Genomic DNA, 26,162 nt, shown 5'->3' with positions numbered 1-26,162 from the left:
AGCAGCTAATAAATGAATAGATTGATTGAGTTTATCTCTACAATCTATAACACAAGCGAATGTCGTACAAAAGAGATTAAAACTTAAATTAAACTTATCTTAACCTATCCTATCTATCTATATCCCTGAATCTAAGCCAAATCTATTCCAAACCTTAAAATCACGATATTTAGTATTTGAAATATTTCTATCTAAAATTATGACCTAATCCTAACTTACTTTACCTATTCTAAATTTATTTCTAAAGTAAGGTATTTAATATTTAAAATATTCTCATTTAAAATTACATCTAACCTTAAACCAATCTTAACCTATCTTAAACCTATCTTACATAACCTAAATTTAATGTAAATTTATTCTAAATCTAAAAATACAATATAATATTAAAATATTTCTGTTTAAAATTATAATCCATATTAATAATTATCAAACAAATAATTCAATTTAATACAACTTCAATTTAATACAAAAAAAAAAAAAACAGTTGGCTGTCCATATCGTGATTTTTTAAAAAAAACTTCTTACTGACAATATCCAAAATATTAATGTTAAAAAGAAATTACAATTCGTCAATTACAAAGTTTATTTTTCGTTATAAGCTTAGCGACACGACGACGAAGAGCAGTTGAACGCGAAGCTTCTTCAGCGGTTGTAACGGTTCCCGGGGTCGAGCACTAGACGCACAATCATATTATTATCCGCCACAGTTAAACTTACAACCGCTATTACAACGCTGTTGTTGTAATAGCTTCGAATTACGTTCATCGTTCATCGTATATCGTGTAATCCTACGTAGCAGCATCCTTGAACGAAAATAACCCGACTCTTCCTATTTTTATAATCATTTCGATTCTATAAGCTGGATTTATTGGCCTTCCTTAAGATTATTTTCAATTCCCTTTCAACCTTTGCGTGATGGAAGATTTTAGGAACTTTATATTTTGTTTTCTTAGGAAAAATTTCTAAATAAAATAATTTTAAGAATTTTGAAAATTGTAGAGAATTTCATTTTTTTTTTTTAATTTTAGAGATTTTTAATTATACAGATAATGTATATAACTGGAATGTTATAATAATATATTTTTATTATTCAATGATAGGTTAATATGGTAAAAAGGAGGTATTTAAAGATGGCGTATATAAGTGATTTATATATTCTTAATATGCCTTGATGAATCTGATTGCACAAAAAAAAAATCTATTAATGGTTCGTTGGAAGTTAACCCCGTAATTAAGTTGCACCTTTTTGAATTAATGATATAACTCAGCTGTCCGCCTATATTTATCGCTTACGTTACGTAAAAACAAAGAATCATTAAAGATTGTAGACTATTAAGTGTTCATAAAACACGTCCCATATATTTTTCCTCCATTAATAATCCCATTATTTTGAATAATTTTTCTTGCATATAACAGCCGTTTCAGAAATACGTGTAAAAATAATTTTTATAATTTTTCTAAGGTTTGAATTAAGTTTGAATTAAATTGAATAACAAAATTTAGGTTAGGTTCGAGTAAAATTTGGAATAAGTTCACAGGTTATGTTATAGTTTAGATTTGAATTAGATATTTTATAATATCAAAAATACTTTCAACACTGCACATTATATTTCTAAAATTCGAAAGAGATTCAATTTAGATTTGTAAATTTAATTATCCATATCAATCATCCATTTGTTTGTAAACAAGAAGACAAAATTCACGTTAATGACATCGAAGAGAAATTTGAAGCGCTGATCACAAGGTTTGGCATTCAGCCAAAATTGTTAATAGAAAGAACGAACACAGGAAATGTGGATGATCGTCATCCTAACCTATGTGTTGAAATTTTGAAGCGCAAAAGTTGTTCTCTCAAGTTGTTCTTACGACACGAAAATCTCTTCTCACATTTATGCTACAATACAATAATCAATCTATCGACGTATGATGAAAATAAACAAATTTTGAATCTCAATAGTTCCACAATCTATCTGAACATATTTTTCTAAACTTAATAAACTTAATAAACTTCACTCCAATTAATTAAATAATGGAAATATATTTGCAATGATTAAATAACTCATCAAATAATTTAAAGAAAATATATTTTTAAAATTAAATATGATACAAACAAAAATTTGCAATATTTATATTTCACAATTTACTTTCTAATCTATATACATATATATATAAAATATAAAATTCTAAAAAAAAATGTAACGCAGAAATTTGTACCTTACAAATAAAAAAATAAAAAGAAAGAAAAAAAGGAAAGGAATACTTATTACCCTTTGTACAGGTAAGTACCAAAATAAACAAAAAATTTCTACGTTCTCACCTTTCCCTTGAAGTTACCACTGTACCGCTCCATGCAAGGCGAAGAAAATAAAAACAATAAGAGGATGGGTTCAGGAAGGCAACAACAACACAGTCGCGTAACATGTATACACATGAAGCGAGGAGGAAGAAACGCTCTCGTTTCGCTTTCTGCCTTGCAATCGCGGAGGTCTGGCAATTATTTTTGGCGCCGAGCTCGCCATAGTCGATCATCGAAAGCAATTGGTCGAAAGAAATGGAGCGTGATGACCACCATGATTCCACTGGCCGATCTTGTCGATACATCGTCAATTCATCGATATTTAATCGATATGGGGAACTCGACTTCCTGTGTAAAAATTCCAAGTGTTCTTAAAATCAAGCAACTCGTACGATAGGTGTACTATTAATAGAAATAAATTTATTTTTATTTATTACGTATAGTGGAATCTTCTAATATTTGTTGTTGTAATATATGAGGTGGACGAATCAATTTTTCCAAGAAAAGTTAATGAAAAAAGAAATAATCGTGTTCTCAAATAAATAAAATTTTGAAAGAAAAAATTGAATTTTCATTAAAAATCTTGAATAAATTTTTGATGACAGATATGGATTTTTGGACGAATATTTAAATATTTTCTTGTCGAAAAAAATGATGAATATTGAATTTAATAAATATTGAACCCCATTGTATATATAAACTATTTATTTTAAAAACTATAATTTATCAAAGTAAAAAAAAAACCTGAATTATAATGAATTAAAAAAAAATGAAAACGAAAAAAGAAACGAAAATATCTTGTTATATGAGAGATGTTGAAGAGTGATGAAAGTCAGAAAAAACTGTCACGTTTTGACCTTTTATATTTTGGCACCCATCAACAATTTAAACAATAAAAACAATTTAATCACAAGACGACTGTGAATATTCGAACGTGCACGTATGAATAAAAAGCATGTGATACAAAGTATAATAAAAAGAATGAAAAAGACGAAACGAGGAAAGAAAAGGAACCAACGAATTAGATAACTCGTAATATGATTCTATGGATTGCATTACCTTGCATCTATGATTCAAGAAGTTTTTCAGTTAAAAGGTAAATAAACGATTGAAATAACAAAAATTGAATTAAAGAAATCAATTATCGTAAGAAATTTATGAATTATGGACTATTATGCAAAAAAAAAAAACAAAAGGGAAATATGATATGATATTTATAGTTTTATATCACTTGATTCATTTGGTCCATTTTAAATCAATTTATAGCTTCTAATATTATTATATTTTTATATAAGAATATTTAGAATTTAATATTTTTTTACAAGAATTATTTAATGTTTCATTTATAAAGTTTAAATAAAAGATAAGAATTTTGCATAATAAAATTTGTAATATTATTAAAACAAAATGTTATATAACAATTTATCTTCTAATTCAAATAATTTATATTTATAACACAATCTAAATCTATAATTTATGAAAAATCTAATGCGAATCTTCTTTTATATCTCTTGTATTCAACCACCTGTAAATTTTGCAATACATTTATTAAAATATTTACGTAACATAATTATTTTATCATAATTATGGAATCAAATTTTACTTAGATAAACTGGTTGTTATCAACAGATCAGAAATATTATTTCTAACCTATTATATTCACCTTTAAAATTATTAATTAGATTATCTATTTATGGGTTCTTTCAGAATTCTTTGATTTTTATTTTTTTTTTTCCTTTTTAATTTTTTAGGTCTAATAGTAAACGAGTTTCCAAGATAAAAATACTCTTGGAATCCGGTCAAACAACACGAAGACTGAATATACAAAGACGTGGGAGACTTTATTATAGCTTGTAACGATAAATTAAATATGTTTTGGCAACAAGCGTAAAGTACGCCACAATTCGAAAGTTAAATTGACTTAACGATTTTATGACACGTGATATCATTAAGACAATTTTGTCTCAAATACGAATTTTATACAACTGATGTTAATAACGTTTCGTCATTATGAAATTTGAACTTATAATATTAACTAAGTCACAAATAAACAAAAAGATATAAAAGAGGAAAAAATTAAGTAATACGAATATTTTTTTTTTTTTTTTTCATATTTTGCGATAACTCGAACACAATCCAAACTTAATTCAATCCTATCTAACTTAAATTTTTTACAAATCTATTTCAAACTATATTCAATATTCATAAATACAATATACAACATAGAATATTTCTTATATCTTGGAAATTTAGGTTAACCTAATCCAAACCTACATTCAACATTTACAAATACAATATACAGCGTAGAAAATATTTCTGTGAATATCTCAATGGCTAATTCAAAATTAACCTAAATCTATTCCAAACTTTCAAATATTTAAAATCGAAAAGATGTATCCTATTCTAAACAATCAAAAAATATAAAATATAAAATCTATTACGCTATTCTAAAAAAAGAAAATACTATCACCAAATAGATACAAGAAAGAAAATTAGCAATTATTCTTAAAATCAGGTAAGAAAACTCTCGTGTCAAAACTCTCGAGCGAGTCGCACGTACGTACACTAACCTAAAAAAAAAAAAAAAAAACACACACAGTCGGTAGAGATCTAATTACGAAAATCCACAATAGCAATCACTTTTAAAAAAACTAATTAAGAAAACTCCCCCTTACTAAACTCTGAACGAATCGCGTGTCGTTCCAAAATAATTACGCACCTGGACGACGACGGTCGTGTACAAGCAGCTAGGAAGAGGGCGCTCGCTCTATTATTACGCGCAGAAATGGCAACAAGAAAGGCATAGTATTGCGCCTCCGGCATGCAAACGCTTCTCTCCTCTGTTTCGCAGCTTCAGGTTACCACTTCGGCCCCGCCGACATCGCCGATCCTATCTGAATCGTAAACTTTCTTTATCTGGATCATAAATACAAAAAAGAAGTTCACCAAGTGACTCGCGGGCCCCTCGAGAGTCCAGGGCGTTCCCCAGTTCCAGTGCGACGTTCGTTGCACGTCAGAGTCTGGCGGCAACAGCCTTCGAGCCTCCTCTTACATAACGATTATCTATCACGCACGCCTAGACTTCCGATAGACGATCGACTTTGTGTGTGGTGTACACGCACGCTACATTCCAGCTCTAAGGCTCTATATAGGCAAAAAACAGATGTTTCATCGAACGATCTCTCTCTCTCTCTCTCTCTCTCTCTCTCTCTCTCTCTCTCTCTCACATAATTTTCTGAAAACAGTTCGATTAGTGATGGGTTTGATTCGCGAGTAACTTTTTGAACTTTAATTGGATTTAAATATTTTCTAATAAATTATCTTTCGACGAATCGTTACTGAATTTAAATCTTAATTAATATTTAATATAAATTTAAATCGCAAGTGAAAAATATTTTTATATAATTATTATATGTATATAAAAAAGTTAATTATACTTAAGAATATATTTTAAATTTATTGAAATCACAACATTTACTAACAAATTACAATTATTAAACAATTGCAATTTTCTTTTTCAAAAATATATTATAAATATTATTTATTAAATATAATTTTAAACTTAAAAAAGGCAAAAATATTTAAAAACGCAATCAGAATATTGAATTTCGCGCCATGAAATTCTAAATATTTTGATTCTGAAATTTATAATTTATACGATTAATTTATCATGTTGCGAAACGAGAAAATAGAGTAAACAGACTCGAGTATTCTTGACAATAATTGAGTAATTCAAAAGATGAACGGAGCCTGGAAGGGATCTTTGAATCTGCGTTACGATACGGTACGAATTACAATGATGGAGGAGATCGAGGCATTGGCAGTGTAATTTGAATATTCGAATGCAAAACTTTTTTTGCTATATTTTCGCTCGCGTGATGCCCGGTAACGGTACGATCAATTATTCGCAATAACTTCTCGATACACGATACTAAGGATACTGTTTTTAAAATTTAATATTCTCGCGGTGTGCCTTGAAGTTCTGCTCTAAATATAGCCGGCAATAATTGTGTTTCTGTGTTCCATAATGACTTCAACTTAACCTTACAAACCAATAATTATTTGTAATAATAATTGTTTGATATATTAGCGTATTATTTGCATTCGATGAAATATTCCATTATTTTTATAGAAATTAATTGATTTTCATTTTACTTTTGCATATTTTGAAATATTATAAGATTAAAGTAAAATAATAAAATATTGAATTTAAAACATAGAAATGGAAATTGTTAAGAAATATTTTGATTGAAAAAAAAATAAATATATTATATATAAAAGTTAAATTTATATATATAAAAAACTCGACAGAACACTGATGATGAATGTATTTTTGTTTTATTACGCTCGATTATCGTATAAATGTTTTTATTTTAAAAATAAAATTCAATACTAGAATTAAAAATGATTAAATACTATCTACGTTTTGCAATTCATTCATATTCAAAGCTACGTGTATTAAATTCCGTATTATACGCCCTCGCAGATCAAAACATGTTCACAGCCACAATTCGAACGATATGGAACGAGATATTGAAACAAACTCGAATCTCTATGACGAAAAAATTGGTGACAATGTACCAACAATGCATCGATACCTTTGAACTTTGAAAGAGGCAAATACTATTTGATACATCGCGCATTTGCATTCTGAAGACGCCTCTTCTCATTGTCCGATATAATAACTACAATATTGAATTGATTCGTACAAGCGAGAAATATGTAGTCTATTATTTTAATCCATTGCAATCGCTAGTTTCGAACATTGTAATACAAGCGAGCTATTTAAAACGGTGCACGTGTTTTATTCGCTGTATCGAAAAAATCGTTGTACTGTTTTATATCGAGGTATTTATATCGAGGTCATGATTAAATTATACATTTGGCTAATATACTACGTGTTTTATATCTTGAAAACGAGAAATCTTTAAATTTTTTTCACTTTCGATTGTTCTATCGAAATTTATACTCGTAGAACCAATTGTTTATAGAAATACATAATCATTATACACTTTAAAAACGATTTTAAATTACGAATGAACATTTCTATAAATATTTTTTCTGAAAACAATTCTTTTTTACGAAAGATTTTGCAACAACATAACCTTGAATTACTATAAATTAACATTTTTATAAAAAGATCTAGAAATAATTTTCTACTTACAATATTCTTCCAATAGCATTCTTAATTAGCAATTAAATTGCTACAAAATTATAAAATTCTAATGTAAATAATCTTATTTTACGAAAAATATTCTTGAACAATGTTACAAAAATTCTTTATCATGACAAAACACAAATTTTTAAAAATAATCTTATTTTAGAACAGATATTGTCCAAATATTTTTCACTCACTTAAATCACTATTACAAACCGACATTGACTCAATCGATGTTAAATTCGGCAATCAAAGATTCGATGATCGATTTAAAAGTGATTCTCAGCGATTCGTTATAGGAATATGCGATTGTTCGTCGCTTGTATTCGTCGCTTTCCTATGAACAGGGCAGCCAACCGTTCATTTAAACATGCGTAGGACTCGTTACACATCGTGTACATGCCCACGCGAGCGTTGCGCTGGGGAGAAACAAGATGAACCAGATGTAAAAATGGCTTATGTCCGACGTTGGATACATTCTACGGAGAAGAATTTATCGAGAGCTGCACGTGATTAGCGAATAATTATTAATATAATAAATCGAAGGCAAAGAGATGACGAACGATATCTCTGGAATACGATATCTTATTCTTTGTTTCCAACGGAATTTTGAATCGAGAAAGGTAAGATTGAAGAAAATATTCACATACAATTGCAAATGCAAATTTCGTTAATCTCTTGATAGACATATTAGATGCATTTGTGATTATGCACGCGATGTAGAAAGCGTTAATATATTCATGGTAAAGTTAATTCTAGAGGTTAGAACTGAAAGAAGATAATAAATATCAATTGATTACATATGAAAAGACAGATTACTTATAACATAACACATTTAATATGGCAGTAAAAATTAAAGAAATATGATTATAGTGACAGATATTTGTATAAATACAAAAAATAACCGTAAAACAATGAAAAATATAAAATGAATGTGTGTAAAAAATAGATATATGGAAAACTCTTAAATCTTTTGAAAAAATTTATTACAGGCGAGTGTATAATTAACATAAAATAGGAAATTTCTATAAAGTTATATTCACGTCATCCATATTTAATATGTTAATAAATAAATCTCAATCAAGATATTTTTTTTTCTCAATCAATACTACTCAATCTAATCTCTAGAATCGATTTTTCAAAAATAACAAATATATGCAACATTTTATATATTTTTTTATTTTTATGAAAAACAAAAGAAATAAATATCAATGAAAGATTAAGCTACAATCTTGATAGTCATTAAAGAATCACCGTGATAATGCATGATAATCATTCTTAATGATCTTGCCACTATATTTCCAATAAAAAGTGTATTAATTAGATAGAATGATTGATCCTTATTAATGGTGAATGGTTTATTTATTTTTAACTAAGGAAAAGTAATAAAATAAAGTCTTACATGTTGAACGATCGAATCGAGATCATTGTAAACGCTATTTTAATAAGAATTATGTTCCTTTTTACTCATGTCGGGCAGCTATCTTAAGAAACATGTGAAAGACTGTTTATTTTGTTCTTAATCTGTATGCAGCTTTTAAACGACTCGTTTCTTGCAAACTATAAGCTAACAGGTTGTGGATACATGTTCTGGGAAAAGGAACTAATACGAAGTAAAATACGAAGAAAATTTCTTGTTTAATGGTGTATATTGAGAATTTACTTATTACATTGATTTTTATAGAAAAAAAAAAAAAGGTTAGAACAGATCATATATTCTATTTTCTATATAAAAAATTAAATTATCATTGTTAAATAATAAATATATAAGATGTTAACATACATGTGAGACAATAAAAACGCTGATTAAAATTTATTTATCAAATTATAAACAATTTAAGTTTGTATCAGATGAAGTGAAACAGAATGAAGTGAACAATGATAAAACTGTTTTACTTTTGTATACTAACTTCTGTTTATATATCCACTTCTCTTAAAATCGATCATTCAAAAATTCACAAATATATTAACGCTCTATATATAAAAAATTAATATCTAATTGTTTTTTTTTTTATTAAAATATAATTTTTCATAATCCAATATAAAATAATATTTTTATTTATCTTTTTTCTTAATTGTCAATTATTATTATTATAAACGATTGTCATATTTATTTAATCTCCATTAATCCAATTATAAAAAACAAACATAACAGCTAATGATGACATTTAAATGATCAAAAGTAAATACAAATATTGATATATTGTTTCAAAATTCGTATTTAATTTTTTTGATAATAAATAAATAAAGGAATAATTGATCGCGAATTACCTGTATCGAATAACTTTGTATCGATTAGTTCACACATGATTTCATATAATCTTGTTGGATAGATTTTATTGTCTGCTATTGTAATAATTTCATTGTGCAAAAGTGACGTTTTATTTTCTATCGATTATCCATCGACACAGTCTGAATCTGAACTACTTGACCCACGGCTAGGGCAGACTCGCAATTCATCGTGACAGATTTATCGCTCTACTCCTACAAGAAGGCCAGCCAATCAACGTTGAGATCCTGCTCTAATTGATTAGCAAGGAATTACGCGTGTGCTCGACGATATGTATATATATATATATATATGTATTTACGCGTGGGCTAAATCGATGGAGAAAATATTGTGCTTTTACCGTTTTACGTTCTGTGGAAATGAGACATAGATTTCACCGCGCCGTATTTTATGTTGTCATAATATTTTTAAATAAATTTTTTTTAAAACAAAATTGAGAAATTTCCAATATGAGATACGTAATAAAATATATTGAATTTTTTAATTCGAATTTAATCGGATAAAAAAAATATCTATTTTGAAATGATGATATGCATAATTTTAAGGTTATGTTTCTATTTTTGATCTTTTACATGATATTTGAAATATTTCTCATCTTTGAATTTTTTAATTCGAATTTAATCGGATAAAAAAAATATCTATTTTGAAATGATGATATGCATAATTTTAAGGTTATGTTTCTATTTTTAAGTCTTTTACATGATATTTGAAATATTTCTCATCTTTGAATTTTTTAATTCGAATTTAATCGGATAAAAAAAATATCTATTTTGAAATGATGATATGCATAATTTTAAGGTTATGTTTCTATTTTTGATCTTTTACACGATATTTGAAATATTTTTCATCGTTGAATTTTTAAAATTATATCTTTATTAACAATAAATAATTTTTTTTTAAATTTTAGGCTAAGAAAGGGATCTGAAAGTACGATTAAAAAGAAAAAATTTAATTGAATTTGCACGTTGCATAAGATAATTCGAGTCGACAAAGTTATATAAGAAATCTTACAAAGAATTTGTTGTTTGTTGGAAATGGATTTCAAATCAAATATGAACATTGTTTATTTAAATTTTGCAACTGTTGACAGTCACGACTAGTAAAATATATAACGCACGAAATGTCTAGAGAACATTTTAGAAAGTTTCTGTTCCACGTTACTTTGAAACTTTAATGGGAATAGGTAAGGTGAACTCGAGAATTCATGAGACATAAATCAATTGCATTACTTTAAATGGAAGGTTGGATCATTTTGTTATAGATAGATTATCTTCTATGGGCTCTATTGAATTGATACTATTGGAAATTAACTGACAAAATGATAGATGTCTTCTTACTTCTCAATTTATAGTTTTATTGTCCAGTCAAAGTTAACTAATTGGATATATTATCCAATTTATAGGAAAACAATGGCTATACTTGTAAATTTATAACTTAATTTTTAAATTTGAAAAATTTAGAAAAAATTTAAATATTTAGAGATGAATATAATTTCATTTAACCTTACTATATTATCAAAATTTTAAATTTAAAAATATGGAAAATTTAAAAATTTGAAAATTTAGAAGATATTTAGAAATAAAAATAATAAAAATTTTTTATTTAAAATTATAAACTTTAAAGTTTATTTGTTCAATATTAAAATATCAGAACATTTCATTGCAAATTCTTCTTTATATATTTAATTAATCATCGAACATTTCCTTTCCTCGTATAAGCTATCGACTCTTGTTATGGATTGTTATCTGAAATATCACTAGAATTATTAATCTTAATCAAACGATTTATATTTTTACGACGAAAATAAAATTCGCAGTACAATGTAATACTTATGATATTATCGGCATTTGTACAGCACTAAATAATCCGCAAGATTTATTATTATCATTCTTAATGATCTCAAAGGATTAACGAGCTGATAAAATACGAAGAAATTACAAAGTGTCAATGAGTATCATAAATAAAATAAAATTCTTAGGAATTATTCAATAATCGATCATTTTCAAACGTTATATATTAAATATCAAATTAATATATATTTAAAATGTTAATAAAAATTATGATTAGTAAATGGACTATGACTTTCAATGATAAGCTAAATCAAAATTAAATATTCAATTAATGAATCAATAGTATCTGCAAAATAAATGATTTTATTAATTATATAAAAGTTTTGTAATAATATAAAATATTATTTATTAGGAAGAATTAAGCTAAAAAAAGAAATTGTTGTCATAAATTGTGTAATAAGTATATTTTGCTCCAATATTATATTAGATATCTTAAACTATTCAAAATATTATGAATATTAAATCTATTTATAATATTCAATTATCATGCATGTTAACGTATGAAGAATGTATAAAGTATATACAAAAAACATGTATTTGCACAAAAATCCAACTAGTTTATTGATAAATCTTTCACTATCTCATCGCACAATTCACCATTTATTTCAGCCAATCTATTACCGATTCAAGTACCAATTTCACAAATGTAAATGCAGTAGAGAAAGAGGAAGAAAGGAGGAAAGGAAGAGGAAGAAAGAAGAAGAGAATTCACGATGAAAATGGTGGGTATTGTTGGTTAGTTGGTATTGTCCAACTGCGGTTACTTAATCCGGCGTTGATCGAAAATTAATTGCACAGAGACACCGATAAACTGCAGCTTAGGTTATCGTTCCACGACCACGCCATTATTTTTTTCACCTCGAGAAACATTCCATCGACGATGCATCACCGATCAGCCAAGTCAACAACCTTTCTTTTATCTCCTTATGTTCCGATTGTTCGCGCCGTTTTAGTCTTATCTGTCTAAAACCAAGTATGTATGTATATATTGCGAATTATATATATTTTTTTCCCTTCTCTTAATCTTAATTCATTGATGTTTATTTGTGTAATTTATCTGTAATCTATTATAGAAAGTTTTTTTTGTAATTGTATAGTATAATTTTGTATTTTTATTAAAAATAATTTTCTTATCTAGGTATTAACAAAAGTAAGTTGGATATGGATATCCAATTATCTTGTTCGAAGACGCAATAATTCTATCTGCAGTTATATCAACGAATTTGGATAAGGATCGTCGTACAATCACACATCTATCATTCTAAAGATATCGTGATATATCTCTGGGATTATGATTCAAGATTTCGTATACTTTCGCAAAGTTTTTATTGGTCGATTGCTTCGAAATAATTTCGAAGAAAAATGTATGAATTTATGTTTCTCTACATTCTCTACAAATTGGAAGATAAAAGATAAGGGTAATTAATGGAATAATTTCAGTAATAAATTCTTGGATTTTGAATATTAAAAAAGTTACACTTTACTATCATTATTATAGTAGAAATTTCAAATAATTATGAATTTTTCTTGAATTTTTGAAAAATCTAGAACTTAATACTATTAAGTTTACTTTAACTTTTACTTTATATAAGCATTCCTAATTGCTTTAAGAGCAAAGTTAAAGTACTGCAAAATTGTAACTTCTTCAAATTTTAATTCATTATAATCTTGAAAGCAAATAAACAATATTGAGAATAAAACTATAAATAACGAATTTAATGGAATAGAAGTTTGAGATTTTAGATTCTATGAGACTTACTATATTGTTTGTTATTTGCAGATAATGCTATGAACAACAAAACTATAAAGATTTTAGATCAATACTGTTCAACAATTGCTCTAGGCAATGATGGGAGTAAAGCTATAGCCAGCGAATTTAATGGAGTAGAGAGCTAAGATTTTATACTTTACAGTATCTAGCATTGTTTGCTAAAATCTAAAGATTGCAAAACTTAAAAATAGAAGGTTGAGACTTTGAACCAAGGCTGTTCAGTAGTTGGATAATATTGAGAGATTTAAATTCTATAGGACTTATATAAGACTTACTATATTATTTGTTGCAAACAATTCTAAAAGCACATTTAAAAACAAAAATTAGTTTAAGATTTTAAATATAAAATCTATTATATTGTTTGTTTTCTATAAGTGATTATTATTTTTGAGTTTCCTTTGCTATAACATTGTTCTGTCTATAGAGCAATTGCTGAACAGTAGTTCAAAACTTTGAAGAATCAAATAATTTGAATTGTTGACTATTTCAAATACAAGTTGAGAAACACTGATTATGACTATCCGTAGTATTCAATCAAAGTTCTATCCGCAAACTTATATTGAACATTGTACAGTCTGTACATTGTTATGACATAAAAGTAAACTTTATCTTCTATCGAACAAACCGTATTATGTACTTTACTCGTTTCAATTACGTGACTTACGCTATGCATACCATATTGAAAATATCGTAATAGGTCAATTTATTTACAATAACTTATGTCTAAAATAATTCATTAGACGGAAAAAAAAGTAAGAGGTATTCATGAATATTTCATTTTTGTTTGCAGGAAATTCATCTTCGATATTGATTTACAATGAGTGATTGATAGATTATTTTTTCATTGCAAAGAAGAAAGGAAAAATAGTAAAAATAATTCATCGATACATTTTGAATACATTGTTATGCAAGGCCTCGATTCTGACGAAGATGCGACTCATTGCCAAGAATAAATAAAGTCTCGATTTATATTTAGCCAAGATGAAAATTGTAACGGCGTGACTGCGTTTCAAGACATCGTTTTTATATATTCAATTGTTATATATTCAGCAATAGATGGTCAACGAAAACATCAATTAAAACGATAGAGGACAGGTTTCTCCATGCCATCTACAATAATATCTTTGGCGAATTTTATGATTTATCATTCTCATATTACATTCATATATTCTAAATATCGCATATTTTTTTATTTAACGCTTCAAGGGATTATTTTGGCCTCATATTTCAGATATAATTAATATTTAATAATATTTAATATAACTCAGATATGAATAAAAGATGATCCAATAATGAACGATTCAAGAGTTCATAATATAATATTCAATCATAATATTAGTCAAAGATTTAAAATGGATGATTTAACATTCGCATTTTTTATATTTGAAAAGCCTCAACAATTTCCTACAAAAATTTCTATTAAGAGTAGAAAAAATTTAATCGCACTTTTATATTTAAATTAGAATCAGCAAAGGTAGCAAAGGAATGTGAAAAAAGACAAAATGTAGCGGTGTAATTCATGTCATGTAACTCTTTCATTAACAGGATAAAAGCGGAATGACATTTTATTAGTTATGATATATCTCTAGAACTCCTTTGGCAATGAATGCAAAACAGATATATGTGTATATATATATGTGCATAAACTATTCACTGGCACGTGCATTCTAAAATCCACTCCATCCTCGCTCGCCGCAAAACTTGATTCAATGTACAAGTTAGCATGCAAAGTATTCGTATGCGGCCATTGAGAAATCCTCTATTTTTTTATAGTATACGGACCAACTTTATTGCAGACTACACATTCCTAGTGAAACAAACGATCGTTTCACACAATGTATCGATCGATTTTCATTTATTATTCTTTTATTATTGAAAATTAAATATCTTTTTTATACATGTATACATGATATTTTTCATTCCTATCAAATAATCTGTGATTGGTCAGTATTTTTTTTTATTGTAATAATTCGTTAATAAAAGTTTTTGAAAATGTTGTTTTAAATTATCTCACCAATCTTCTCTTTTGAAGAATTAATATTCTTACATTTTTGAAATAGTGTATATATAACAAAAACGAAATTTTTATAGAAGAAAAGCAAAATTAATAAATCTGTCAATCAATTTCTCAACATTCTTTGATTTATACTTAACATTGCTAAAAGAAGATAATTATTTTTCTGCTATTAAATATAATAATAATGATATTCTTCTATGGTGAATTTCTATAGGAAAAAATATGACATCACATTTCCACTATTGCTAGATTAATCTAAAGTATGTCACGTGACATAATGTGACGCTTGGCTTTGGCGTAAACCTGGTCATCACGTGATAGTGGCAGTGAGGATAATGTTATTCATCGAAGAGGAATTGTTCCCAGCAACTTCATTCATGTTAATATCTTAAAGTTTATTATTGCTCCTTCCAATAATAATTAACCAAGTTTTGGAGAAATGTAATTTAAATATTTTGTTCTTAAAAAATATCATATTTTTAAATTTTAAAATGTATTAAAATATTTAAATCTCTATTTTTCAAAAGAATCTAAAATTAGATTTTTACTTATCAAAAATTACACAAAAATAAAATTATAAAATTTACTTTTTTCATATCTTTCAAAATTTTAAATAGTTAAATAGAATATTATATATTCTAAAAAAGATAGTATTCAAATTATTGAATTCAAATTTTCTTGTGTACATTCATGTTGAGAAACACTGTTCTTAAAATAAATAAAATATCTTTCAATTATATCTTCAATTCATTCTCTTTAATCTCGTAAATAAGATTCTTGCTCCTTTCTTTCTCTATCATTAAAATCTCGATCAGAATATCATCTATCGTCAATAAAATTAAATTATCGACACTTTGAAATCTCTATAAACGAAAGATCAGAATTATTTAACAGATTTAACGCCTCAATTTTATAAAGTACACACTTCCTCTCCAACGTCTTAATAAACCATGCACAAAGGCGTGCTAATACCCTAACAATATTCTCCATTTACCGAGCGAGCATTGTTGTAAGTTAGGTTACATTCAAATCGTACTCGCCACTTTCTCTTCCCTTTTACGTCGAGCATACTTATCGATCAGGTTCAAACAGATAGACATCTGCCAAGTCGTAAATTCAACGAACGAGTTCCCGTTAACAGGTTTGAATCATAGTTTCACTATTTGATCACCACCTCCAATGGGGCGAACTTCGATAAAGCGAACATAGTTACATCAGCTGAGATAAGAAAGGAACGTCAATCGTGCAATAAAGGATTAACTTGTTAGAAGGGAATATTGAACGTTTCTATAAAAAGATAACCAACTTTCCACAGAATGAATCGAGGAAATGAACGAAAGACCTAAGGTGGGCTTGATTGATTTAATGATTGATATTTTTTGATTGAATGATTGAAAATCTTTTTGTGTGAAGTTTAAGATTGTATCTGATTATCTGAACATCACTGCATTTATGTTAAAATGTGTATAATGTAATATATTTGCATTTGTATAAAATAGATTGAATAATATATGAATATAATATAATAATATAATATAATAATATATAATAATATATAATAATATAATATAATAATGAATTTGTATAATAGATTGAAAATTAATTCATTAAATGTAAGAGAATTATTGTGTTATTGTATTTGAAATATGTAATAGTTGCATTTTAGTAAAGATATTTTGCAAACTTCTTTTAATTCATGTTCATTTCAGATGGCATTCATACATTGCAATAATATATGAACTACAAATTTGGAATTGGAGGATTCAAAAACCAATGAATGTAAATTAATTAATTTTTTGAAAATGACTTATAGTTTAAAAATTTGTTTATCATTTAAATTTCTACTTAACAAATCAATCAAGTAACTTCAATTTAATTTAATTGATTAATAAATTAAATTATAATAATATATATATAATACAAATTTATATTATATAGAAAATTAGATTAGACTATATCAAAAACTTTATACATATATGTACATATCTATTACAAATTAATATTTATATAAATTTTACAAACAATATTTGTAATATGCATAAATAATATATATAATATATAATTTAATGTTATTTTATATTATTTATTTTTAATAATTTTTATATTCTATAATATATTTTGTACTATTTAATAAATTTAATATATATTATAAATTAAATATTTCTTTTAACATTTGCTAGTAACAAATTTGCTAGTACAATAATTTCTTATTTTTTAACCAATCAGTTATATTTTATTAAAGATAAAAATTATATCATATTATAAACATCTTCATATAAATTGAATTCAAATTCATAAAATTGTATTCGTATATATAAAATTCAATAATAAAGTAACCAAAAATAAATTTTAAAATTGCGAATAGTTAGAAGAAACGTATCAGTGGAACGACAAAGGATGAATTCCTTACAGAGAAATGTTTATCGAGAGATAATTTTCTTTCTGTGTAGAGTGAATCAATGAAATAAATAGAGATAATGGGCTTAATTAATTCATCGATCGGTAAAATGGTCGTTCTCGATGTTGCAATAACCCGCGATGATTTTAAAAATAACTCGGTGGCAGAATTTGTCACCGACTTTCTCTGCTGTCTTAGAAACAGCACGGTTGGCATTCAGTGGCGGCGTGCAATACCGATGGAACTTATTGCATTTCCGCCTCTCGTCATTGTTTGACATTCGTCCACTTGAATCCCGTGAAAATAATCACTGAAAGACTTTGCCTTCGCATTTGCAGAAATAATTGCCAATTGTTTGCTTTCTCGGTAATGGCTAATGGTCATGCATATACTCAATGGTTTCTTTTATTGGTGCTTCTTAGGTTAAGTTAGGTTAGGTTAAGTTAAGTTAAAAAAAGAGATTTTTATACATATAATAGAAATATAATACGAAATATTAAATTTTATAATATCGAGTAAAATACAGATATATCTTTAAAAATAAATTTTTATGATTTTTCTTTTCGAATTTAAAGTTGTTTCGATCATTTAAAGTTGTTAAGAATTATATTTCTTGGAATAATTTTGTATCCTTTAGAAATTTTAAAGTTTTGTAATTTTTAATATCAGAGAGTTAAATTAGACTGAAGTTGGATTCATTAGGTTTGAAATTTAAATGTTAGCTATTTGAATTTTTTTTTTTGAATGGAATAAAAGAAATACAAGAATCTGAATTCGATATTTCCTCCGTACAAGTAGTAAAGATAGAAAGTCGCGAGACTTGTGCATAATGTAATCAGTATCCAAGGCATTCTAAACCTTTCTAAATTTATGATCGTAGTATGATGTAACATATTTATTCTCTCATCTAATACTTATGTTTAGTAACAATTGAAGAACGTTGAGGTACAATTGTACTTCACTCGACATTTAACATTAGATTACGATTCCACTATTAAGAAGATTAAACATATTACGATAATATTTGATTTTATAGTTGCCGTAGTAATTATGAATTACTTGTTTTCCTGGAAATTCATATTTACGGTTATATATATATATAGACTCTGTAGCTTTTGAAACAAGATTTTTCATATTGATTTGCAAATAATACGAAAAAATAATATGAAATATTAATCACGTTGGAACAATAATGGAATAATCAGGAATTATTCGATTTCTCGAAAAAAAAAACTTGTAAAAACTGAGGTGGCAAAAATTATCCGATATAAAAATTACTTTAATTAAAAAAAATTTCTTAATTAAAAAAATTACAAAAAATTTAAAATTTACAATATTATATATGTACATTCTGTGCTTATACCGATGATTTGCATATTTCATATCCTACAATTTTCCTGCACAGCATCTGTCACTGGAACAAACCTCCGGCTAAATAAATAAAACGCAATCGAGTGCGTCCCTTTAATTTGCATCTCATTGAAGGATAACCCGTTCCCGTGGATCGCAAATTGTAAAATCGGGAAACAAAAATTGAGGAAATATGACCAACGAACATGGAACCTGTCTACCGTCGATAATCGCCATCAACGCTCAATGGAAAGATGAGGAAAAAATTCACGGTCACACATTCTTACACGTATTACCGTTTCAATAATAAACAAGTATCGGTTTTCGAATATTCACAGCATTAAGGCCATTTCACAAAGCAACAGCGGAGTTCATAAATTAATTATTTTCGAATTATTAAAATTTCAAATACAGTTATAATATATATTAATAAATTTAAATGCTCGAATAATCATTTATCGTCGAGAGCTACTATGTATATTATTTTTTCTAATTATAACTATTATTTTAACTGTGGTTACTTGATGCTTTGAATGATATTGTTATTTAAATAATTTATTGAAATGATAAATTGACAAAAGTTTTTTTTTTCAGTGAAGTATTATAGAAGACTACGGATAATTTTGTAAATATAAGAAATATGAGAGAAATATGAGAGATTCTCTATGCCAAGATAATTTTTAATTCTTCATTGACATTTGTTCCTGCTTAAACAGTAAAAAAATGTGGAAGTTCCGATTCTATTTCAACAAAGACAAAATCCTCGCCAATATTTATCTACGGATTTATCTTTGCAGGTTATGTATGAACAGTGCGTAATTACGTTTGAGAATAAAATTCGAGAGTTATTTTTTAGATTAACAGTTAATTTTTCATAACAGTATTTTTATTATTGATTATGCTGAAAAATGTGAATCCATTTGAAAGAAAGCCTATGAAATATTTTCGAAAATATTTTTCACAAATTTGACACTGCATTGAGAGCGACTATGTTAAAATAACCATTATTTTCAACGAAGTGTAAGTATTAATATTATAAAGAAATGATTCTTGAGAATAATTCTAAAAAATTTTTAATAATTTTAAAAAGAAGATATTTTCTTTACTTTTTTCATAATTTCTATTCTCAACACAGTGTCTACTAGTAAGAAATAATTCAAAAAATTTTCAAAAATTTGAAAGAAAATCTACGAATTATTCTCGTAAGTACTTTTAATCTTCATTCTCAACATCTATCTACTAATAAAAAACGATTCTAATAATAAAAATAATTATTCAAAATTTGAAAAAAATAATGTGTGTTAAAAATTTGAACAAAAAGATTTATTATTTTTACAGATGATTTCTTAAGATGTTAAAAATTTGAAAAAAATAAAATATCGAAAATTAACTCCGAAGAATTCTAGTCTAAAATATATTCGTATTCTAAGAAGAGAGTATATAAAGTATATAGTATATAAGACACGAATCTTGATGCCCGATTGTTCGCCCGTGCGAACCGGCCTTTAAACGATTGCGCGACTTGGTTAGCTCACGCGAGGCTCCCTCTGTAACGAGGATTAATATCCTTCTTCCATTTAACAAGAGACTTACGAGACGCAGATGTAATCGTCCTAACCCCGGTGGAGAAAGAACGAGCGATGAGAAAATTTATTCGAACGGCCCATTGGATAAATCTCTCCGTGCCACCAACGAATCTTAACGGAGTAATCGCGGCAGATATCATTAGATTAATGGCAAATGATCCTGCGACCCGCGACACTGGATCTCTCTCCGGTGCGCTTGTGCTCTGAGAGGATTGCGCGGAGAAAAACTGATAACGAAACAGGAAACGACGAGTGGAACGAGAGGATTAACACGGAGTCTCGATTCAGTGTGTTTAGATATAATTTCAATGGTTCTTCGTTTCGAAGATTATTTAACCACGTTTGCGGTCTGTTTCTACTGTCGTTTTAAAGTGATTCATGATTGCTAACCAATTTACGAATGTTGTTTACAATTTCGTCTTGATTCTCTGATTTTTCCAGGTAAATTTATATGTATATATGTTAATGAGAAAAATATTTTTATTAATTTTTATTATGTCAATAGCAAAATTTATTGGATATTATTTAATTTTAATAATTTTCGATAGTTAAAATCATTGATCAATTGATTTGTAAAGATAGTGGATAGTCGAGTATTAACGTAGAGGTTAAGATAAATTGTACTGTAAATCACTATTGGTGTCTGTTTTCTTTGAATGCAAATATATTTTAGAATAGAATTTTTCAGAGTTAATTTTCAATGTTTTATTTTTTTCAAATTTTTAGCGTGTTGAGAGTAAAATTTTTATATCTATAAAAATAGTTTCAAGAATTATTTAGTATACAACGAAAAGTGTTCTTTCAAATTTTGGATAGATTAAAAATGAATTGGAAATTTCAATTTTAGGTTAACTCGAATTCAAAGTTTTCAAATTTGCAAACTAAAAATTAGAGAAGAATATATTTCCTTTTCAATAAATTATATCACGAATCTAAGATTCTATTACAATAACATTCAATTTTCAGAAAATTCCTAATAATAAAAATATCGATATAATTTATCGATCAAGTTACGAAACGAGTTATTCATTTATATGCTTTCTTTCACCTATATTCACACGATTACGTAGTACAAAATGGCGATACTAACATTACACAAAATATAATAATTTTTTCAAAAATTAATTTGTACGAATAAATCGATGCACATTTATCGAAATACGCGCCCTAGACGAATAACAAGATAATAAAAGTCTCGTGCAAGAAAGGAAGATACGAATCTGTGTACGTATTTAGCAAGTAGGCAAGCGCGCCATAATGCTTATCATTTATTCGACTGATTTGCATACACAAGCTATCGCTGTATACCGAGTCACGATTACGTAAACGAAAATTTATTATCGAAACCAGTTCATCGCATCTTTGCAATTACCTCTTTCTTTCTTCTAAATTATGTTTGAATGGTATACGTGCAACAAGATTAATTAAATGGAGAAAATATCATTTATCTATTGAAACTGTAGATAGTCATCTGTTAAAATGAATTTGCTGGATGAATTCGAATGTCTCAATTGGATAAAATTTGATCGGTATTTGTAAGTGTAAAAATGTTTGAATATATATTATGCACGGTATGAATATTAATAGAATGAAAAAATCAAACTTGAATAATTGTGAGAAGAAAAGTAAAAAAAAGATTGTCTTTGATTTTTTAAATTTAGTGAAAAGATACGTAATAAAATTAAATCATTTAATAACAATTTTAATTTTCTCATTACAGGTTGCTAAAAATAAAAATTACATAATAAATGTAAATTATTAAGCTGGTTCTTAATTTATATGGAACAAGATAAAGATATCAAATATATATATATATCCATTTAAAAAAAGACAAAAAGGTAACATTCAATTGATTATACTTTTATTCAAGATAAACAAATAAAAATAATGATACCATTTGTTTTTCATGTAAAACATTTCTCGTTATTGAGTAATGATAGAAATAAGAAAATCAAGATATCAAAATCAAGTAAGGTATCCAGTACAAAATTTCCATTTTTAAAATATTATAATGCATACACCACTCTCTATCCACTTATATTTCCATCGCAATCTCTCCTCATGTAATATAATGTTCAATAATATAATGTTCATATAATGTTCAATAATAACTGATACGAAATTGTTAAAATTAATCAAACATGTCGAGAAGCCGAGAAAAAGAATAACCGAAGAAAGGCAAATACAAAATAAAAAAAAGGAAAAAGAAGAAAAATATAATTACACTTGGAATTTCTTCTTTAGAATTTTATCAAGATTCTCTGCAAAAGAAAAGAGCAATTTTCAATTATCGTGATTTGAATTCAATGCGAATCTTTGATATTAAAATTAATCAAACACACATCAAGAAATAAATAACCGAAGAAAATGAAACTGCAAAAAAAAGAAAGAAAAAGAAAAAAAAAGAAAAGAAAAGAAAAATATAATTATAGTCGTCAGTTCCGTAGAATTTTGTCAAGGTTTTCCGCACAAAGAGCGACTCTATCATCGTGGTCTGAAAGATAATACGCGACCGCATAATTGCGAGTTGGTTAGGTGAAATTCGCTAGGAGGTGAGCAACCAGTCGCGGAAGGGGTTAATAATAAGAGTCAACCGGTATTTCCACGTCTTATTACGAACGAGTAGATTGGGATGAAGCGGGAATGCACACGGTGAAAACGTGTCTAGGTATCCCTGGGGTTGCAACGAATCATTAATACTTCCAGACAAAACACCTCTGCCAGTTGCGATTACTCGTATGTGCGATTTATTATGTCTATTCTAAATAGAATAATAAAGCGATGGATTTTTGGAGAACTCTATGATTAATATTTTAGCTCTAGATTTTTTTTTTCAAATTTTGAACATTTGGTGAAGTATTATATGTTAAATATAAATTGTAGGTTGAGAAACACTGTATTAATGTAATCGAATCATTATAAAAAGTAATAAATACATTGTCTTTGGAATTTTAAAATGTTTGGAATTTTAATGTAAAATTTTAGTAAAATTTATTTTCTGCCACTTTTCAATGTTAAAAGTTAAATTTTTATTTATAATTATATTTCAATATTGATTTAAAATTGGGAACTAATTATTTCTTGTTTTTTAATTTCTTTTTTTTAATTTTTATTGAAAAAAACTTATTTTTTAGGACGAATATAGAGATACTATTATATTAATTTTATTTGAAAATTTTAATTATTTATTACTAAATTTTGTATAAGGAATAGTTTAGTTTATAAGAGAATATATAATTATAATATAAAGCATATAATAATATATGATATATATATTTGATATGTGTTGTTATCTTTACACATATTTGATATGTATAGAGATACATATAGACTATGTCTGACAATAGACGATCCTTTTCTACTTGATTCTAGTTTCTACTTTCTATCGTATCTCTACATGATACACGCTAATGTAATGTTTAGAATGAATGATAAAATCGTTGAAATTCGTCAAAAATTCTACTCTATAAAGTTTAATAATATTAAAATATACGACAAGTAGTTAACATTCAATTAGATTTTAAATCTCCTAAATATTATAAAAAAAAAAAATTCGAGCATAAAAATTCATTGAAGTATACATAACAAAAGTCTATGAAGCATGAAAATATATATTTTATGGTTACAAAAGACATAAAATACTAAAATTTACACAAAACCGGACTTCGATGTTCAAGAAACCAAAAGGTGTACGCAGGAAATATATTTTCAAGGTAAATGATGGCACATAAGATAAGCTGAATTACAAGCTAGGAAACAATCGCTGAAAATTCAGTAACCTAATCGTGATTATACAGATATTCATTCAATTTTAGATTTATCTCCTTTAAATTTAATAAATTAATATATAAATTATTAATAAAATTAAAAACTAATGAAAATTATAAACTTGAGTGTTCATCGAAAAATTTATCGAAAATCGAAATTAAATAATTTAACCTATTTTTGTATGAATTATTATCAGTGCAAATCAATATAAATAATTTCAAATGAATAATAATCATTAAAAATTAAATGTTAAAATAGATTGCAAAAAATTTTTATTTCGATTCTTTCAATTCTGTTCAATTGTCAAAAAATTAAAATTAAACAACTTATCCTAACCTAACTTAACCTAATCATACTTAACCTAACAAAGTGTTAATAATTGTACAAAAAATCAAGGAAAGTTGAAAAAACGTGACTAGCTAATCATAATCGTAAAATGAACACATCTCGTTAATTTTTAACATCAACATGTACATATTTTATATACATGTAAACGAGAAGGAAAGACACAGGTGTGAATCAAACATTTGCCATTCGACACAAGTTATCACGCAATAACGCATCGCCACGGCCGAGATCGCGGGGATTGTATTGCGTTTGCCAAGCCACGGCTAATTTTTATAAAGATATGGGTTAGATAATCGATGCGCTGTACTATCGACGTAACTATTAAAATATCGAATGGCGCGGGTAATCCGATCCGTCCAAGCGAATCTGAAATAGAATTCGTCTCGTTCGGATAGATGGAAGTGTCTAGTCTCAATATACAGAGTGTTCTATACTTCTATTCTATAAAGAAAATTAAAATAAAATTAGAATGAAATTTCATTAAGCAAATTGAAGTTGGCAGATAATGCATGATTTATAGAGGTTATAGAGGTTATGTTTATTTAACAATTAATAATATATGTTACAGAGAATATTTAATGAACAGGGTTATCTTTAGTTTTTTTTAATGAAACTATTCTTTTCTATACATTATACATTCTTATACATTCTTCTTAAAAAATTATAAAAATAAGTAATTTAAATCAAATTTAAAAATACATATTTTCAAGAAAATATTACGACGAGTTGTTAGTTATTACTGAAAAAGGTGCATAAATGAAAATTAAAACTCTGACTATTCATTTTGACTATTAGTCACACCTTGACCTAGTCTGATTAATTAAAAATAACGCAAGGCTGAGAAGAATTACGTTTTGTAATTTGCAACACAAATTATTTGGAACGTTATGCAAGAAATAAAAATTGGCAAGTGCCTGTGAATAATAGAATATTAATTATTAACTTTTTAGATATATTATTAACTTTCAATTGGCGAGACAGCTTTCGATCGATCAGGTTTGCAAATTTTCTCATGTTGATCCTTATTTTTTGATGGTATAAATTGAATTAGAACAAATATTATCGTATTAGTAATGATTAATATTTATTTTTGTAGAAATAAAAAAAAATTTTAATTACATTTAAATTAAATTATATTCTACTTAATAAGTAAATTCTATTTATAATAAGTTAAATTTTAATTCTACTTAATCACAGGTAATTAAATAATTTCTAACTATTCCAGAATATACAATAATTAAAGCTCATAAATGATTTCTTATCTTCATCTTCACTCGAGGTTATTTCGATATTTTATTTATAAAGGAAACTTTTATCGATAGAAAAAACA

The 26,162-nt window shown here is 26.7% G+C and overlaps 1 protein-coding gene across 6 annotated transcripts in view; it reads right to left on the bottom strand.

Annotated features, from left to right (window-relative positions):
- Positions 1-26,162, bottom strand: part of LOC100578066 (glycogen-binding subunit 76A) — a 74,867-nt gene that overhangs the window by 7,498 nt on the left and 41,207 nt on the right. The window contains exons 1-2 of one of the 6 annotated variants that reach the window (XM_026444753.1): positions 9,726-10,172; positions 2,318-2,644 (exon numbers count right to left, since the gene is read on the bottom strand). The exons of 2 other annotated variants lie outside the window; for them this stretch is intronic. In XM_026444753.1, coding sequence (XP_026300538.1) covers positions 2,318-2,431 — 114 coding nt within the window. In that variant the 5' untranslated portion in view covers positions 2,432-2,644; positions 9,726-10,172. Of the gene's footprint in view, positions 1-2,317; positions 2,645-5,015; positions 5,503-9,725; positions 10,173-26,162 lie in introns of those variants that run through there. 3 more of the 6 variants (XM_006558587.3, XM_006558588.3, XM_006558593.3) reach the window with 3 other exon arrangements.

This window comes from Apis mellifera, linkage group LG1 (assembly GCF_003254395.2).
Source record: "Apis mellifera strain DH4 linkage group LG1, Amel_HAv3.1, whole genome shotgun sequence".
NCBI classification, from domain to species: domain Eukaryota; kingdom Metazoa; phylum Arthropoda; class Insecta; order Hymenoptera; family Apidae; genus Apis; species Apis mellifera.
The sequence above is the reverse complement of the archived record's forward strand: the minus strand, read 5'-3'. Positions and strand labels throughout refer to the sequence as shown.